The 20,736-nt window shown below is 38.3% G+C and overlaps 1 protein-coding gene across 1 annotated transcript; it reads right to left on the bottom strand.

The window, feature by feature from the left end:
- Window positions 1-48: 48 nt before the first annotated feature.
- DIRAS2 (DIRAS family GTPase 2) lies at window positions 49-20,033 on the bottom strand. The gene is made up of 2 exons (XM_037374451.1): window positions 19,689-20,033; window positions 49-3,948 (listed from the first exon to the last, which is right to left on the bottom strand). The coding sequence occupies exon 2, from the start codon at window positions 3,913-3,915 to the stop codon at window positions 3,316-3,318; it is 600 nt and encodes a 199-aa protein (XP_037230348.1). The 5' UTR covers window positions 3,916-3,948; window positions 19,689-20,033; the 3' UTR covers window positions 49-3,315.
- Window positions 20,034-20,736: the final 703 nt, after the last annotated feature.

The raw sequence follows: 20,736 nt of genomic DNA, 5'->3' as shown, positions 1-20,736 counted from the left end.
ATACTTAATATACTTGTGAAACAAACATAATGCAGTCATCAACAAAGCTTCTTCCAAAGTTGTGATTCCATTTAAAACTTTATTTTGTATGTTCAGAACATCACCAGAAACATAGAAACTTGTAGGCACAAATGACTCCATATCCAGAGTTTTTGAATAAAATATTTTCTATTGAAATTGCAACAACACATTTTTATGATAACTATATAACTTAATATTTCATATATACATATAAAAGTCATGCATTGTAAAGAGTCATTTTTTCTAGAACATGATTCCTAGGTGCTAAAATTCTCTGTAGATCTTACAGGTTTTAAACATGTCATATTTTTTCTGTACATATTAAAGAGTTAATTATACTGATATCACATTCCCAAATAAAACAGAAAATGTAGTAAAGCTGTGTATTTTCTTTATTTACCTTACAGTTTTTTTCCCTGTATTAAAAAAAATAAATCATATAAGTAATAGCAAAACAAATGTTTAAACCAGCTCACAAGTATGTAAGATATGTAAAATCTAGTAGTATAAACTAGGATGACAATGCAAGGGTATAAAATATGTTCTATTTCAAGTCTATGGTCCATGAGTAATATTGCTTCTGTACTGGCCTTGCTTTGACACATGCAAGTCCATGAAATAATTCATGTCTTACTATGTACCAGACTTGGAATCAACCAGGAATGAAAGGAAATGGTCCTCAAGCTTACCGACTGGCAGCTTGTTTTATTTCCACCTGTGAAATACAATTACCCTTTTCTTGCTATGAGGCACATCCAAAAAAAAAATCCAAGGCTGAATTTCAGCCCTGAAATTCAGATCCCCTATATTCTATTTCTGCAAGATTCTTTACTATGTAAATAATTCCTCCAGTTAAACTAATAATTTTAAAAGGATCTTTGTCCTTACATGGCCCTTTTTTCTCTGAGTTTCTATCATTATTACATTCTGGCCACTTAGCCATGTGATATGCATTATGACCTTTGGCACCGGAGTGTTAGCATTTGTGGGAGAACTCTGTACTGCTGACTTCTGTAAGTGACCCACACTACTCCTTAAGTGTGATCATTCTTTTGATTTTCCAGTTTCGTTAGTGGAATCCAGTGTTGTGAAGATGAGTATCATCAGCCATTTGCTTACAAGCAGAGTAGATGTGTAAACATTTTTAAAAGTCTTATTAAGTGTAGTGCTTTTACATGTTTTGCATTCCTGATCTGGAAATACCATTTGATGTATTGACAGCCTGACAAGGAATAGATGCACTTAGCTGTATAAACCATACCAGGTCTCTTTATGTATTTTAGAACCTGTTTAAGAATTTGGAGAAACAGTCTGACCAAACACAGAGCAAGCATTGAACTGGGACTGAGGAGATCTGCTTTTGTTCTTGGGTTTGCCACTACCGTGCTGGGTACCTGTGTGCAGTTGCTTCCTCTTTTGGTGCCTCAATTTCACCACCTGAGAAGTTAAGATTGATTTTAATGGTGCCAGAGTTTCTTCTGAGTGAATGACAGAAGTTGTGCTCCTTTCCAGACACTGCTAATAGCCGTTCTTGCTCAAAGAACTGTATACTATCACTCTACCTGTGAAATATGTGTACTTCTGTTTGAAAGGTGGAATGTAAGCAAGCAGTAACTCTGAGAGCAACAGGGTAACAATTTTTAATGTAAATACTGCATTTGAACAGCTCCTAGAAAATATTTATAATGCAACAGCATGCATACTAATAATACTAGTACTTGACTGCATTTTCTCATAGTATGATTTTGGCATAAGCATTTATGAAAAATATGATAGTTTGTTTTTATGATTGCAAAGCAGTTCCTAAGGTGCAAATTGTAGCTTATACAATTTTGATGAGTCCTTTTAAAAAGTATGTGCTTCTTTTATCTTAGATGGTCTTTGTTACCAGTAGGATACATACTTTACTCATTAACAGTAGTTTTTAAAAAGCTTTGGAGAGAGATCCAGAAAAGCTCACATTTTGTACACTTTTTCCCCTTCCAAAGGTTTTGAGAAAGGCAGTTTCCCATGACAGAGTGGTTTAAACCAGTTTTTTTTTCTGTTCTGAACTTTGCATTGCATTGCAACACAGTACTGACTGCAACTGTTAATATGCCAAATCCTGTAGTACCAATTCCAGCAAATCTCCCACAGACTTTTGTGGGCCCTAATTCCAGATATAGGATTTGGTTCTATAAATAGTCACAGCAGTTCAAATCAGGAGTTTAAATGGTAAATATAAAACCCTTCAGACAATATAAAGGCAATAGATCTAATAGTGCATGAATGCAAAACCACTCTAGTTGGAATATAGTGGAATTTCACTCAGATAATCTGGTAATTTGAATGAAAACTTTGTATACTACACCAATCCCTCTCCAAGGGTACCACCAGTTCAGTAACATTCCATTCATTCACTAATCACACCACGTGTTCATTTAACCACGAGCAGCATTTGAACTGAGCCTTACCCATAGAAGCTTTTGTATGGGACTCCCCAGCCAGTTCTCCCTGGGAAAGGTTTCTGTTTCTGCATGTACACCATTTTTATACAATCTCACATTCTCCACTGGCAAACATCTGCTCTTCTGAAATATAGTCGGGCCAGAAGCACAGGTCACTCTTGAAGTGGTGGGTCCAGAAAAGGACATGATCTCCATCTCCTACAGGGGCTGTTTTTACGTCATTCTTCAGTTCAAACACCACATCATACTAGAAAGAAACCTTATTCTGGGGGTGGGGTTAAAGAGAATATCTGTTTCTTTTGACTGTGCTACCCCCATCTTTCCTTTTAGTGTGAATCTGTTCATTTATTTGTCAGATCCGAGACTATCTTATGCACACTGCTTCACCAGCAGTAATGACAATTGCACAGACTTGTTTGTCCACAGCATTCTTAAAGGGCGTGATAACACCACTCAGCATGCATTTATGTGTTCTAGGTTTCTTCATGGCCATTTCTTTGTTTTAGTTCTAATGTTATACATCGCCTTCTCTTGTAGTTATATGCAAATCTAAATAATATGAAGTTGATTTTCCAGATCTTTCACATTATCTTAGGGATGAAACTTCTTTTCTTCTGTAAATTACAATTAGATACCCTAGCCTTTCTTTTACTTTTTCTGACAGCTAGAGTACATGATATTTTAATTGTTGGTTTTTTTCACAGTAACTCACTTTCTCATTTTCCAAATGTTTCTTTTAAAACAGATACTAATGAATAGGGTCTTGCATGGTTGTTTGCTGTCTATAGGTTTTACATGGGCATTGTCACACAGGTGAGACTGCATGACTACTTCTGAAAATGCAATTTCACATCACCACACATTTGCCTTTCAGCTTCTCTTTCCTTTTCTGCTGCTTGCTTTTTTTGCCATCAATTTGTAAACTCACGGTCCTGCGTTTCTCCAGGTTTAGCAATTCTTGGAATAACTCTTTCACGTTGTGGTTCAGCTTGGCAGAGGTCTCCATGAAAGCACATTTCCACTTCTTAGCCATGGCTTCTCCTTCACTGGTGTCTACCTCTCTATTTTGGTTCTCATCATTTTTGTTGCCCACCAGCATTATTGGAATGCTTTCCACATCTCCTTTAATCTGACAGATTTGTTCGTAGATTGGTTTGAGCTCCTCCAAGGACTGTCGGCTGGTGATAGAGTAAACCAAAATGAAAGCATGTCCTTTAGAAATGGAAAGGCGTTGCATGGCTGGAAATTGATGGCTCCCTGTAGTGTCAGTTATCTGCAAAGTGCATATGCTTTTATCACAGCTGATCACCTGCCGATAGGTGTCTTCAATGGTAGGGATGTAACTCTCTCTGAAAGTGCCTTTCACAAATCTCAAGACCAAAGAACTTTTGCCCACTCCTCCAGCTCCAAACACAACAACCCTGTAATCATTGCTTTGCTCAGGCATGCTTCTTGGTTTGTCTGTTGCTCAGCTGAAGATCTAGGAAAGAGAATGACAAAACCAACAAAAGAGACATTAATACAGACATATGTGGAGAATGCACTTTGTGATATCTCTCCCAAGAAAAGAAATGAATGTGATATAAGTCATCACAAGTTGTAATAATTTAAGAAGACTTGCAGCAGGTTACAGAATGGGTTATTTCAATAGTAAATTTCTATCGATCATTATTATTATGAATTTTATATTAATGTTATTATGAATAAATATTAAATTGAAATAGGTTATTTCAATAGTAAATTTAGGATATGCAATGTTACCTGCACTGGTAGCAAAGCACTGTCTTCATCACTGTATGATTTATCTTAAATTAACATTGTGAGTTTCAGTATTCTTCCTACTGGACTAATATCCCCAGAAATAAAAAGCTGCATCTGGGAAATGGTATACCAGCAAGACCAAGGCCAGAACAAATTGTAGAAACTGAAATACTCTTCTGTCTCTAAAACAAGTCTCCTCAAATCATTGTTGAAACACACCGCTATACACATGCATGACAGTCAATTACTCAAAGCATGCCACGTCTTCAGTAGTTAGGGAATTTATCTCTACTACAACTGGAGAACACTCCTGAGGGACATCTAAGATGTGTTTGTAGCTTATTCAGCAATAGCACTAAGTGTACTTTGTTTCTAACTCTTTGAGAACACGCACCCCCAATTCAGCATGTTTTTCCACTTGCATTTCAGGTCAAAGAGTTCATTTTGGTAAACTGAAATTGTTCATGTTGTCTGCCTTTTCATTCTAATCTTTATTTCACAGCAGATTATATGTGACTGGAGACATGCTACACTTGTCAGAAAGGCTGTGCAGGTGTCTTCACAATATTTTTAAGTGGCTTATGTTGTCAAGGTTGGCAAATGCATATGTCAAAGGTCACAAAACTGTGATCCCTGAAGTCAGTTCCCCTTGACAAAACCTGTCTGTAATCTGTAGGACCACAAATAATTGTCATCATTATTAATAATGGAAATAGTAAAGCTTTCACAGGGCTGCAAGCTGTAGTCATTTTGGAATTCATTGAAATAAATGTGAAGATGAATTTGTCCTCGCATCAGTAGGAGTTCATTAGGTACACAGCACATACGAGTCTCTTTATATTTAGTGATATTTAAGCAAATAAAGACTAAAAAATTAAACCCTGGAAGTTGAAACAGGTCTAGGATGTTGTTACTTTTCAAACCGAAGCTAGATACAGAAAAAAATATGTGTGGAACAAACTGCGAAATTTGCTGCACCTGTATTTGCCCTTAGGAAAATGGGCTGATTTAATAGGGAACCTTGTCCAAGTGCTCTAATGGTCCAAGGTAATTGAATTTGTCTGTTGCACTGTTTCCTGAGTAGCAGCTAATGCAGAACAACCCAAAGGTATTTCTTACTGAATAAAGAAAGCCTTCAAGCAATTTCTTCATTGCAGCAGGAAGAGTGATTGCATTGTGGGGCAAGATTTTAAGTTACCCTTAACCTGTTTAGCACAGGGAGGATAGGATTGGTGCTGTAGAGGTATGGATGTGAGTGGAGCCCCCATGACCTTATCCCAGTTGCCAGCCCACACTGAATTTTGTGCTTTTGCATCTTTGATGCTGTTGCAGCCTGTGCCAGTTAGATTAAAGCTATGTCTGCCCATGCTGCACTAATGTCTTCATTTTTCTGTTCAAGCATACCCTGATTTTGTTATCCTTCTTGTCCAGGGCATCCTATTCTGTCCTAATTCTAACGTCTGAAAGCTGAAAACATCTGTCTTTACATAATGTGTTGAATGAAGGAGTTGCACTTCCTCATCTGCCACACCATAGGCAGAATAATCAGGGCAACTGGGGATGCTGATCCTCAGGCAAAGTGGAGACGCTGTCACAGCTCTGCCTGCCCAGATGGGCTTCAGGCAGAAGGCAGCTTCACCCCTTCCTTCTCTCCTATGCTGCAGTCACTGTCACTTTCAGAGACCTGTTTAAATATAGGAAAGATTGATAAATAAAAGTGTTCATCCTGAGGCACTGAAGCAAAAGTTTTTCTCTCTGACAGCAGAATTCAAAGAATGGAAAGAAGGGTAGTCTCAGAGAACACTGGTATATGTGTTTATGTAAGAGGGAAAATCCTCTGAGGAACAAGGAAAATGGATGACCAGCTCATGCTGTTGAGAAAATAAGCAAAACCAAAGTAGCTAGCAAGAAATGAGAACAGAGGAAGCTAGCAGGACAATTTTCCACTGAGAATAAACCTGTATGTGCGAGCTGTAAGCACGCAAATTCAGAACAGTTGTAGGACTGCATGTTGTGGGTGACTGCATAGGATGAGCTACGATAAGAATTATAGTTTAATAATTTTTGTGAGCAAAAAGGCAAGAGAGAAAATCATAGCTATTTCACCTCAGAAGCAGCTTAAGTGTTGCACAATCAGGTAATATGTAGTCTGGGAAGTATGACATGGTGAGAAAAAATGCACTATGAAAATCAGTGAAATACAGAGTAGAGAAATAATTTTTTTAAAGCTATCTGACTGTAATCCTGCTATATTAAACTTCATGCTTTAAGCATACTCAGAAATCTCCAAGAAACTGCCATATATAGTTGCTCAAATGTTAGAACAAATTGAAATGTGGCACTTAATGGTGTGAAGTATTAAGCATCTGAAAAGCTTCTAAGGGAACCTGAAATGGCATGGTAGCTAATCTTCAAATACATAATAAATTGTTGCAAAGAGGGATAGTGTGCACCAGTAGTGGAAAAAAGGTGGAAATAATGGGCTTAGGTTGTAGAATAGATTCACATTAGACAACAGGAAAACTTTGTAGTGGTAAGAAGAGCACAACTGTTGCTGAGGGAGATTTTGCAGAGTGGCTATAGAAATGACCACAGAATCACAGGATAATTCAGGCTGGAAGGTCTCTGGTCACTGCTGGTCACAGCAGGGTCAGCCATGAGACTAGAGAGTTGTTCTGTCCTGTCAGAGTCTGAAAACTTCCAGTATTTCCCACAGCTTCTCTGGGCAACCTGCTCCACTGCTGAATTACCCTCAGCGTGATTTTCCCTCCCTTATATCTAATCCGAACTATTTGTGTTGCAGCTCATGCCTGTCACCCCTCCTCCTCCCAGTGCCCATTGCTGTGAAGGGTTCAACTTCACCTTCCCGACGGCTTCCCGCAGGCGCGGAGGGGCTGCCCGGTGCCCCCCCGGGCGGTGCCTGCCCCCGGGCGGCCCGGCCCCAGCCCCCAGCCCCCAGCCCCCAGCCCCCAGCCCGCACGGCGCCTCGGGCCCGCAGGGGAGCTCGCTCCGGGCCGCCGGCCGTGTCCCCTGCCGGGGGCGCCGCAACAGACACTGCGCGGCTGCTGCCTCCGAGCGCTGCGCGGGGGCGGGTTATCGCCCCCCGACCCACCGCCCGGGGCACGGCGGGCCCGCACTGCCGCCGGGGCCGTGCCCGTGTGGTCCCCACCACGGCCCCAGGGCCTTCCCGCGGAGCTGCTCCCCAGCCTGTGCTGCTGCGGGGGAGCAGCAGCCTCAGTCGCTATTTGGTCTGTCCCACATGCAGGTCTGTTAGTCCTACGGATCCTCCGTTTTACCAAGATTAAAAAATCAGATTATTTTAATTTTTGTCCTGCTCAAAGCAAAAAACGCAATAAGCTCAGACAAGGCTTTCAGATCACACCAGGGAAAGGCTTCCCTAGTTTTTACCGTGCGCTTACATTCTCTGTGTGCATCTGGTCAGAGATCCTCCTGCAGTGAAAACCATTCTGTGTGGCTGTGCTGCACAGGCACCCAACCTAATGCATTTCATACCGCCCTATGAGTGCATTGGGTTTTCTTTGTCTTAAAATATATTAACTAAAACGCACGACAGGACAAAACAAAGTAGCACATTGTTTCATCAGTGTTCAGTATTCTGGCCAGTGCAGATAAGGGAAAATTAACTTGAGAGAAGTTTGACTTTTCAGATGTACAGTATCCTCCCTGATTCATACCTTGAGAACCTCTCTGTTTCATAATCTACACATAGAGAACAGCAGTTGCATTTTACACTTTAAAGCTGACTTATTCTGGAGTTTATGCCTAATAAATCCTCATTTGCTGCCTTTGTTACTTCATGGACTACATCAGTGAAAAAAATTGCTATCATCCTGTGACACATTAACAAAACTATGCTCACTTAAAAAGGCGAAGCACATTTTATAACTTACATCCACACCCTTCATTATTTGTTGGTTGCAAAGTTCAGCAAGTTAGTGAGTCTCCATATACCTCTGCTGATTTACCTCTGTTTTCTGCAGATGCTCCGCTTGTGCAAGGCTTGAGTTGCTCTAGCTCAGCTGCTGTGACTGAGGCCAACGGGGCTATTCTCTGGGATAAAAGGCTGCTTCCAGTTCAAACTCAACTACAGACCTTTATGCTGTTCCTTTCTTAGCTGTTTCTGACATGCCAGGTAAAGAACTGAAGAGCTGTTCTGACAGGAGGATACAGTTCAAGGACTGAGTCATTTTGATACACAATCGGTTATTTTGTTATATAGTGATAACAAAAAGAGGTATTTAAAAATGTTTAAACAAACTACCTTGCACTACGGATTATAGACTTGATAGCTGAAACTCTTCATGTTTTTTGGGTGACTAATTACATGTGGGTGTGTTAGCATTTACTAAATTGATGTCACTGATCCTGTATTTAGCCACTGGATCTCCATAGTTATCACTTATCTTTAATAATGGACTAACTTTTCTATCAATTTTATTTATGACCTGATTCTTATGTTTGTATTTAAGCCACGAATAACACATATAATAGAAGGCAAAATGTTGAGAGAGGCTGAAAAATAACTTGTGAAAATTAATCTCCTTGAATACTTACCCTTAGAGTAATATGAGATGAGAATCTCCTAGCTGGTGAGCCCATCCAGTTTGTACTTGAAAGCTTGTATAGAAAAAAAATTGCCCACTCTCCAGTGTTTCCACAGTTTTGTTTTGTTGCAAAAGGATTTAACCACATTTGTATTGTTAGACTTCCATGAAATGTCACAGGTTGCACATTTCTTTGAAATTTTTTGGCTAGGTGGTATTTTTTAGGGTAGTATACATTTTAGAAAACAACCTGATACTACGTGTGCTGTCTGGAATCAGAGGCTTTGATTGCATCTTCACTGATCCAGTTCTTGAGGTTTTAAGATATCCTACTGACATGTCAGTCTGATGTGCAATACAGCAATTGTCAGATACTATGTATTGATTTCCTGAAAGCTCTCTTTCCTCAAGTAAGATCATCTCATATCAGTTACTGATTTTGGGGTTTTTTTTAAGTGTTTAAGGAGATGTCTCTGTTTATATTGTCATTGTTATGATGGAAATCCAATAATTTACATGCAATGCATTTAGTTCAAAAGCTTGCATCAATTTAAACTAAAAATCCATCAGGCTTCCAGTGATGAGACCATCATGCAAAGACACAAAGTGCAAGGTGAAGAATAATACCAAATGTAGATATACATGAGATGGATTTCAGCATGTTTGTAAGGTTAATGGGCATTTCACCACACCAAATGTGAAAAAAAGCACACATTACTAATACACAGGAGGGAAAAAGAGCTCTGCAAGTTTTTACTTGTCCATTACGTATATAAACAGGCATTTCTTGGGGAGTATTTTCACCATATTTGCCAATGATCTTGGACTTAAAGAGTGGGGATTTTCTTACTTCTAGTGTCTTCAACTTTTACTACAAAATGCTCTTTTTCATTATTTTTTCTTTTTCTTTGCTTGGTTTGCTTTGGTCTTTTCAAATCGATGGAAATTTGGATGTGTTTGAAGACAAAATGGTAACAGTTAAAACAGCTTTTTCTTGCAACATGAGGTTCTAATCCATGTGGAAAGCATATTTTTATTCTCATGCTGAACAAAGTGTTCTTTGAAAGTCTGCTTCTCAACAATCAGCTAGTGTAAATTGTGACTTCCTCACTGAGTAAAAGCTGTAGCACTTTTGATTGATGTCAGCTCTGGCTTTTATACAGGTGTTGTTCTTGCCATGTTTGTTAATAAAGAAGAATATTTTCACACTGTTAGTGCCTGTGTCATTGATATTTGAGCAAAGCCTTGGCCAGATATAAGCATCTATTCAAAATACCTTCTCTTTTTGCTTTACATGTTTACATAAAATGGGAGGACAACTGGCCAAGTCATATTAACATAAGTCGCTATGCATGGATTGACAATACTAATGATGATAATTAAAAGTAATGCATTTAGACTAAAACCACTTCCTGCATTTGCTTTGCCATTTCAAAGTTACAGCTTGGTAAGTTACTGCAACATCATGCCTTTTTTTCTAAATGTTTATCTATGTATTGGTGACTTCCTTGCACTTGAATTTAAGTCTGTGATCTTTGTGTTAGTAGATACTATTCAGACATCATTGGATAACAAATATTAGGCTAAATATTATTTATTCCTGATTGTTCTAACTTTTTAGATACCTTAACAAGGCAAAAATATAGAGAGGTGTGTCAGATATTTCAGGTCATACCTTCTCCCTATGAAAAAACCTGGTGGAAGTCTTGAAATGCAAAGAAGTCTTTCACAAAACAGTGTGATGTGGGATTTGAAGGCAGCAATTTACTATATTTTGCTCAAGGTATTTATGCAGTGCCAGAGAACATTAAGCCATTTGACCTAAGATTTCTCTGGGCTTTTTCACTGTCTTCAGTGCAGTTTGAACAAAGTGTCTTATTTTATTCTTAAAAAGAATTCTTTGCCTACAGCTGTTCCAACTAATGATGACTCTCCGAGAAGCATCTCATTGCTTTAGGAAAGGTGATTATGCTGCTGCTGCTGAAATGTTGGTAATTGGTTAAATTAGTTGCCTCCAGAAACTTCTTAGACTCTAGCACCAGTTTTGCTGTTATTTCATAGTAATAGCTTGGGTTTTCCATTAGTCTAAAAGCTCATGATAGAAGTCCCTCTAAACATAATTTTATGCAATTGGTCTCTGAATCTTGCCCAGTGTTAACATTTTTTTCAATTAATGCTGGAGGATGGTGAAGAATGGAGTTTCAAAATAACGGCAATACTGCATGATCAGTGAAGATTAAATCCACTTCAAGATTTCCAGCACTGAATGTCCAAGCGCTAACATACTGGTTTACTGAAAGAAAGCTGTCTTAGTGCTGTGTAAAGTAGTTACCGTAAAAAGGAAGTTGGGCACTGTTTGTGTGACCTGTAGGTTCAGCAAACACAGTTCAGCAAAGTCCTTAAGAAAATGCTTAAATGGTGTACATTCTTGTCATGTTTTTTTTGGGGGTTGGTTTTTTTTTTACCTTGGGCTTAACTGTAGTATAATTGAACACTGTAAAGTCTTCATATATAGCATTCATGTGATATAAAGGCTGTTTACGGTGGACAAAAGATTGAGAAAATCAGTGATTTTGGGCAGGTCAGTGTAGGTGCAGCAGCTAGAAGTGGCATGGAAATGTTCCAATATAACAGGTCTTATTGACCAAACAGCATTCAGCTATTGGACGTTGAAAGCAGTGTAATGATCTAACTTCAAGATCTGTGTAGAAGTTACCGAGTGTGGCCAAAAAAAGATGTGAAAGAACACGAGGTTTTTGGAGTTCCAGATTTATTTTCAGAGTCAATACAAAACTGGATGACATAAAAGGCCATGGCAAAAAAGAAGAGTTTTTCTCAACTATACTTTGAGAGAAAAGCAATGTTAACTTAGTATTTTGTACCATCAGCCAGAAGAAAGCAGACTAGATTAAGTTAGAGACAAAATGGCATCTTCCGTGGAAGTAAAGAGTTGAGTGCTTTCCTCTGACACACTGTCCTTGTTATAATATTTACTTGTTCATGTGAAAGTAAAAGATAAAATCAGACACTCTTCTTATTCAACATATGCATAGGAAGCAAAAATTCAAACTACAAATTCAGTTTGGCTTGACGGAAACAGTTTCTCGTTTAGAGTTAGACTTTCTACAACATTTGAACTGTTTCAATTTGCATAGAAAATTCATCATTTAGAATTTTCTAACTGACATGAAAGCAGTGGCTCAGTCTGTACAAAACTTGATAGGGCTGAGACAAAGTAGAAAGATAAACAGCCCTGCATGACCAGAATGTCAGCAGACAAAGTATGTCCTTCAGGAGACCTAGTATAGCCTAGGTGATTGTAATATTTACTTTCAAATATTTAAAAAAGAAAAAGGGAAGAAAAATAAAAATGGCTCCACTTTTTCAATGTTGGCTAAAGTGTTTCTTCCATTTTGGGACAGATTCTTCACTACATTACAAATGCATATGCTACACTACAGATACAATCTAAGTATTAAGTCAGGATATCAATTTTGGAAAGTTTTTTCAGAGAGGTTCTCTGAAAGGTTTTACAGATTCCCTTCATACTGCTGGCCTAACACAGAAGAGTAATAGAGAGGACAGGATTCTTTCAAAATAATTTGTCACAGTTTTTTTCTGTATTTAAAGAAGTGAAATATTGTCCTAAACATCTCCATGTAAAGAAGGTAGAATCCAGCCCCTGCAGTGTTCTGTGATCACAGATGTTGTGCTCTGCTTTAGAAAATTTTTATATTTTCATCACACTGAAGTTGAAAACCTTCTTGACGAAACAATACCTTTTCAAAATTGTTTGAAGCCCTATGAATTATTATATCAAATGGATCCCTTGGTAAAACAAAACCCCCAAATACATAACTGTCAGTAAGAAAATATTTACTGGCTCTTGGGCTAAGATATGGCCAGCAAGGATAATGGCAGGAATAGTTTTACGAGGCAAGAAAGAATGGGAAAAAAAGGGACAAGAACTAGATGAGTTTTCTACAGGGGCAATAGGTAGCATGGGTTTCTGAAACTAAGTTTAACCAAAGTGGCATTTCTTGTTGAAGGCAGGACTGCTGATGGAAGAATGAACAATGCAGAAGGGTCTATTGGTTCCATTTTCTGCTAAGCATTCATGTACAGAAAATTCAAAAGGTGCTGGACCTGATCCAACAAAGATCTTTAAAATCAGGAATACACTTTAATGATTTGGTCTACTGTTGTCCAAGAGCTTTCAGAACTAAACCCTGAGTAACAGGTATGTACTAATGAACCATTACCATAAAACAAGATTCAGCATCATTGAACACACCAAGTGAAAAAACATTCCTTTCATGCAGAAACAGCAATAACATGCTAAGTTTACCCAGGGTGAACAGGTGTCCTACTGATTGCCACTTTTTATTTAGTGAATTGGCTAATCTTAAAATTAGGAAAAGGAGAGTTTAATGACTTTGGTTCCTGTTTAAACTCAGGTTTTACCTTAGGTATGTTAGATACTTCATTGACTTAAACAGAACTACTCTTATCTACTCAAGCATTTTGGTAAACCAGTATCTTAATCTTTCAAGTGCTTACAGTCAAAACTCAGTGACAAATAACTCAGAAGCCTTTGTGGATGTGTAGTTAGGTATTCATGAATTCACACACAGAAATAAAAATGTCAAGATAACAGCACTGTATTCAACTCTCCCTGGGACTGATTTTTTTGAGTTTTTTTCCCAGCTTAACAGACCCAACACTGTAGGTTTTGTTCAGTTTTCAATAGATTTAATCTACCTGAGTAAAGATAGAAAGATCAACTTAAAACATTTTATGTCCACCTTTCAACATGTAGGACACTATGCCATGGGGTAGAGCAGTAGGGTTATTAACTGGAATTTGTCACTCACATAAAGGCGGGATCAGAGACTCAGTCTGACCTTTCAGCCCCTCATTTTTTAATAGCAGGCTAATCTACTTTTGGCAGCTAGCTATAACTTTACATACTGTAGTGAATTTCTGCTTCTCCAGATGTCCACTAGCCAAAATAGGTGACTTTTTATTGGGCATCTTATGGAAAAAAGTTGTGGCTTTTAAGTTTTCCTGAATAGAGAAAGTTAGAACATATAAACCACTAAAAAAACCCCCAATACACCAGCCACCAAACCAAGAAGGAAAATATCCCAAATAATCATTTGACCGTAGAGGCTTTGGATGTGAAATTCCATATACTGGGAGATTCATGATAAAAATCCAAGCATAAGCAACAAGCTAGTTTCATATAAATGTGTGTCTTTACACAGAAAAGCCATACATCCATGGAAGACTGCTTCCGTTCAGCAGAGGAAATTGTACAAAGAGCAGTGGCCCTTTTGCCTTTCCACTGTAGACCTCAATTCTTTAATGTCAGTTTCAGACTATTTGCACAAATCTTCTATAGAAGCAGAATTATTAAAGGTTAAGGGCTTCTGACATATAATTATAACTTCTATAATTATCTTTCCTTGTTGGGCTGGAAAGGATAGCTTGGTTGTTATCCTGACTACTGAAACAGGCCTGATACTCTTCCACAGCCCAAATAACACCCCTTTCAAAATGATGTGGCTTATACTGAGAATATCAGTATTTGTCTTCTTGTCCTAGTTGCGCGAGGTAAGCCCTCCAAAAACCCTACCAGCCAATATAATACATTTTGCAACTGGTTTGTTGGGCAATAACTTGTGAATAAGTTAATGTAGCAGGTTTCAGGATCCAGAAGGAACTCCGACAAGTAATTAAGTAATGTAATCTCCTTGTTGATATGCTTCCAAGCACTACTAAGAAGCCTGTGTTTACACTGAAAATTTTCTGCAAATCAGAAAAGGTTGAAAACCAGCAATTAAAGTATAACTGTGGGTATGATACAGGAATGACAACTTTCTGATAGGAGTTTCTACCTCTTTACAAGAAGCTATTTGCTGTCTATGATGTGCAATTTATCATAACCTGGTTTGGGGAAATTTATATATTTTTTCTTTTTACTTTAAAGTGTATTTTCTTTAAAATTTAATTCGCAAATCTACACTGCAAGACTTCCACAAAACTGAATACTTACCGGGTTTTTTAAAATTATTTTTAATGAGAAAAACAATTTCGTACTAATTTTCATCACTGCCCTGGCTTTCAGTACTTTCTATTACGAAAAAAGAAGGCTTAGCCTTCAGAGTAGTTTATTCACAATTCATGTTTCTTTTCCTTGTAGACAAAATTATGAAAACTATATTCTAAAGATTAAAAAATAATTTCCCAGTAACACATGGTAGCATTTTAATGTTTGAGTGAACAAATTGGGAAAACGCTAATGTTTTTGAGTTGGGTTTACAGCAATAATTTACCAGTTGATGGTAGCTCTTATTTGATTATTTAAATTACTAACTTTTCAGAACAGATAAAAATTTCCCTAGATTTTCAGGGAAGAATATAAAAATAAATAAATAAAAGGAAGTCTCCTTTTCTTAGCTTCACATTAAGTCAGAACTACTGGACATTTTGGGAAGAAAATATTTGCAGTCCAGGAATGGATTTGCTTTTTCATAGAAGTGCTTTACAACATACCTACTTTAAATGCAGATACTAAATGGCTGACATAACTTCATTGACATTTATTCAGATTCAACTAAAACCAATTCCATTACCTTCAGTGAGGGTGAGGGTGATTGCATTTTGCTGCCATAGCGTACTGCAGCCCTGCACAGTCAGAGAAATCAGAGACTGATTTTCATCACCAATACAGAAGTCTAACATTTAACTCAAATTTGTTTGCTTGACAGGTGGTGCTCCTGACCTTGGTGTGAGTGGAAAAACCTGTCTGTCACAGACTTGACACACCCTTTTTGACATTGCTTTTGCCTTCCTTGGATACTCATTTATACAGTAATCAATATTTTGTGGTTGAAAACAAATCAATATTTGTTTTCTCAAAAAGGCAAAATAAAGAATGTTCTGTTTCAATTCATATGTACAGTTGCATTGTCACTTGGTGGGTCTTTTCTACTGCCTTTCTAGCAGTAAGATAAGTTAATGCACATTTTAACTTTAGTGCAACAAAAAAGAATGCAGTGAAAATACTTGTTCATTGATACTTAGCAACCTTTGTTTGGGTGCAGAATAAAACAGAAACATATGAAAAAAATTTCCAATATTTTTTTTTCCTAGTACACTTAAGGAAATTGTTACTTTAAAAGGGAACGTAATATTGCTAACAGTTTGTATGCATGTTTCACAAAAATGCCATTTTTCTTCCTTTATGTAATACTGAGAATTGCTCAATTAGGCCTAGTAATACAAAGTATAAATGGGAAAGTTAAAAACTATTTTGAATCATCCCTATATACCAAACCAAATGTACTGCAATGAATACTGTTTTATTTAAGTCTACAAATGGCCTGGTACTCACGTGGCTTGCGGGAGCTGGAACATTCGAATGCAGTTTATTATATATTACATAACAGTTACTGAGATTTACTGCAATCCAATGTAGTATACAAATCAAAAACATAAAAAAACAAGAGAAGGATCAGATTATAAAAAGAAAGAAGTAGAGGAAAAGAGAATATGGAATTGAATGTGGTCATTCTGCAGGAACATCTTTGAACCAGAATACTGTTTATTGTGCGTTTTTAAAATAAGCTAAGTTTGAGGTAATTACACACACTCAGTCACAATGGAAGTGTGAGTTTTTGCTTTTTCACACATGATGCTTGGATCTTGTCCTGGTTTTGGCTGGGGCAGATTTAATTTTCTTCCTAGTAGTGAATACAGTGCTGTATTTTGGATTTAGTATGAGAATAAAGTAGATAACACACTGATGTTTTAGATGTCGCTAAGTCGTGCTTAATCTAAATCAGGGGCTTTATTGTTTCCCATGCTCTGCCAGTAAGCAGGTGCACCAGCAGCCGGGAGGGAGCAGAGCCAGGACAGCTGACCTGAACTAGCCAAAGGGATGTTCCATACCATAGAATGTCATGCTCAGTATATAAACTGCAGGGACCTGGCCAGGAGGGGCTGATCACTGCCTAAGGACTGGCTGGGCATTGATCGGCAAGTGGTGAGAAACTGTATTGTCCATCACTTGTTTTTCTTGGGTTTTATTTCTTTCTCTCTTTTTGTTATCTCCCTTCTCATTACTATTATTATTACTATTATCACTATTATTATTGTTATTTCTATTATTATTTCTTTTATTATTATTTCATTAAACTGTTCTTACCTCAACCCATGGGGTTTAGATTTTTCCAGTTCTCCTCCCCATCCCATTGTGGCGGGGTGGGGGGCAGTGGAGTAGGGTGCGTAAGTGAACAGCTATGTGGTATCTAGTTGCTGCTGGGGTTAAGCCATGATAGACAGGTGTGTTGGTTAGCACAAAAGGAAGTTATCAGGTCATCCTGAAAGGAAACTAGAAATAGCAGTAGTAACAACTTCAGAAACAGCATTATGAGTTTATATATTATCCACTGGTTTTGTTGGTACTACAGAGACTGCAGTGCTGGTGTAATAAAATCCTGACGACTTGGCCAGAAGGAGCTGTGCTTCTGAACTCCAATCATCTTACAAAGAACTTGCACTGTGAGAAAGGGATGTTATTCAGCTTGATGACCATCACACCTTATTTGTCTGCTGGTGTAAACAACAGTGCAGCACAATGTAGAAAAGAAATAGGCTTTCATTTGTCTCTGGTGTGAGATGTGTGGAAAACTGTGTTTTTAAAGACCTTGACCCACTTGCAAAGAGACTTTTGAATGTAGGCAACTTCCAGTGAAAAGTATGAATGGTGTTTAGTACTGAAAGAAACCTGGATTATCAGATCCAGTTCTTTGCCATTACAGGCAACCATTTCACATAATCCCTTCCACCAAGTTCCAAGTAAAACACATTTAGAACACTTTCTTTCTATTACCTCAACAAGAAGGTAATTTCAGAACCTTGCTGCTAATTGTTTCAAACTTTGCAGCCTAAGTGTATTCACGGTCTATTTAAACCCATTTGTTCTTCACTATTCCCAGGTGTCATGGTTTAGCCCCAGCTGGTAACTAAGTATCATGCTCGCTGCCTGCCCCCACCCCACGACAAGGGATGGGAAGGAGAATCAGGAAGGGCAATAGAATAATTGAAATAGAATAAAATAAAAACAACAATAATAACAATAGTAATTATAATGAAGAGGAGGGAGAAGGGGAAAAGAACAAAATCCAAAGGGGAGGGAGAAAAGAAACCAAATGATGCACAATACACTTGCTTACCACCCTCTAACAAATGCTCAGCCAGACCCCAAGCAGTGATCAGGAAGCCCCAGACATGTCCTCCCAGTTTATATACTGAACATGACTCTTTGTGGTATGGAGCATCCCTTTGGCTAGTTTGGGTCAGCTGTTCTGGCAGTGTCCACCCCTAGTTCTTGTGCCACTCCAGCCCTCTCACTGGCAGGGCCTAAGAAACTGAAAAGTCCTTGATCTAGTTGAAACATTACCTAGCAACAACTAAAAACATCTGTCATCACCACTATTCTCATATCAAATCCAAAACACAGCACTGCACCAGCTGTTAAAAAGAAAATAACTCTACCCCAGCTGAAACCTGGACACCAGGGATAGAAATAAATAGCTGTAAACTGCAATCATTCCCCCAGTTCCATGGGGCCATTGATTTGCAGCTGTGTATTTGAACCTTTTCCATGTTTAAACAGTTCTTCATGCAAAAGCCTCAGGAATGTGTGCAGTGTGTGAGAGAGCATGAAACCTCAAGGGATACCACATTTCATAGTCCCTGAACAATGGCACAGATGCCATTCTGAGAGAATTGGGCACTACTGCATTTAGTAGGCACGGCAAGACCCTGTGGGGCAGCTCCTGAACATGAGTGAAGTCCCTAAGTCAGAAAAGTAAAAGGGAGGTAGGAGGCAAGGCAAAATAGCCCTCTGATCCAGAATTAATAATTATGAAACCTGCAAACATTCTAGATACCGTAAACTGTAAAGCTTGGCAGAGGTATAACAGAAATTAGTTGCAACATCTTCATTTATATGGAAAGGTATGGGGATGTACATATTACATACCTGTGTGTGTGCATTTATAAACAGGCATATATATATTCATGTATGACTACGTATTCATGAAAACAAGACATTCAGGAAATGCTTTAAAAACAAAATACATCAAATAAGTTGCCCCATTCTGGGCTCACCCAACTGTGACTGAGTGCTGCAGCATATAGAGCATCCCACATTTCACAGGGAAGATAGCAAGAAAGGAAGTATTATCAAATTTAATTCAGTCCCTCACAAATACTGGACAATGGCCTTTCATGATTTATTTTCTTTCTTTCAATTGAAAGAGGCACAATCTACTGCACAAATAAAACATTGCCTGTTTGTCAGTGGAATGCTGCAAAGTTGTATTTGTTTCAAAGAAACGAACACCTGGTCTTATTTTATTCAGACTCAACATTTTTGATTCTTTCATCGTATAAATTAAAATGTAGCCTTCATTTAAAAAAAAATGCATCTCCCCTTAAGCACTGCAGTGGCAGCAGTTTAAACTAGGGCAAAATCCAGAACATTGAGTTTTAATGAAAGACAGTTTTAAAAAAAGGTTATGAAGCCCTTACTAGCATCCCAGCACACAGAAAAATGATGTTTAACTGGTCAGTATGCATATGACCAACCTCTGGCTTCTTGTCAGCCCCAGCTTACAGCATGCCATGTTCTCTACCTAAGATACATGCTTAGATCAAATATCGCAGTCATAACTCACACAAAACTCTACTGACTTCAGCGGAAATTTTGCCTGAGTGAGGACTGTGGATTTTGGCCAAAGGCGATAAAGACCTCTACTCTCAATGCAAAGCTATTTTTATTTTACAAGACAATGCAGAAAAACAATGGAAAAAATTTTACCTGTGTAGGAACAGAAAGCTCCAAATGCTCCTCAGTTTCTGCCTGTCATTGCACCGGCTGTTCACCCCCTCTGCTCTGGGTTTCCTCCACCAAAAAGGAGTCCCTGTCTTAATCAAGGGGCTGCAGCTCTTTCGCCTGCTGCTTTCCCTTGTGCTGCTCCTCTCCTACTGACTCCCCAGTGTCTGGGCCGTGGCTAATGCTCCTGTTGGCTTGATTGCAGCCTCTCTCTTTCTGCTTTTACAGATGGACTGACTCCAGCATCTGCTGGTGCTACTGCCTAAATGGCAACGGCAAAGCTCATCCAGGCTTTTAACTGCCACCTACTGAGTAATTGTGGAATATATATGAATATATATATAAAAGTATATGTATATAGGCTGTAATTTTGTGGCTTTCTCAACAAATGTAGTAGATTTTTGCAGTTAGTCTTTAAGCCCTCCAAATATCCTGCAGTTTGTCATTTAAAGTTGTAGTTTATGTTACTCTGTGTCCATAACTCTCTCTTTCTTTCAGCACCTAAACATGGAACAAGCCTGTTCCCTTAACTTTAAAAAGATTACAAAGCCTTTGGTGAGGCTAATGCCTAGTGGGCATAAGCCAGCATAGCCCTATACAAATCAATGGAGCTGTGCTGATTTATACTAGCTGAGAAATTCATCCTTTAGGTCTAATATTTATTTGCAGAAATATAGTAGATATCCAATATGAAAAAAAAAAAACAACCCAGATAGCTTTTGTCCAACACACCCCCTCAGAATTTCACCCACCTGAAACTGAAAGAAGGATGGGCTGACCAGCTAGCTCCCAACAGTTGGCATGATGTGACAAATTCCACTCTCTGTAAGGGATGTGTTTGTTTTCCTTGTTTTTAAGAAAGACTCATTCATCGTGTTAATGCTTTTGCCAAATGCAGAAATGAAAAGGGTTCTCCACTCCATTTGTGTCTTACAGAAGTATAAGTGTATTAGGATACAAAATGACCTGGTCAATACTCCCTGAGGCAGTTATTCGCGCTACTGTGCACTTCTGGTACAGATCAATTCTGACC

The sequence above is a fragment of the Falco rusticolus genome, chromosome Z, assembly GCF_015220075.1.
Source record: "Falco rusticolus isolate bFalRus1 chromosome Z, bFalRus1.pri, whole genome shotgun sequence".
NCBI lineage: Eukaryota > Metazoa > Chordata > Aves > Falconiformes > Falconidae > Falco > Falco rusticolus.
Note: the sequence above shows the minus strand (reverse complement) of the source record. Positions and strands in the feature narration are given on the sequence as shown.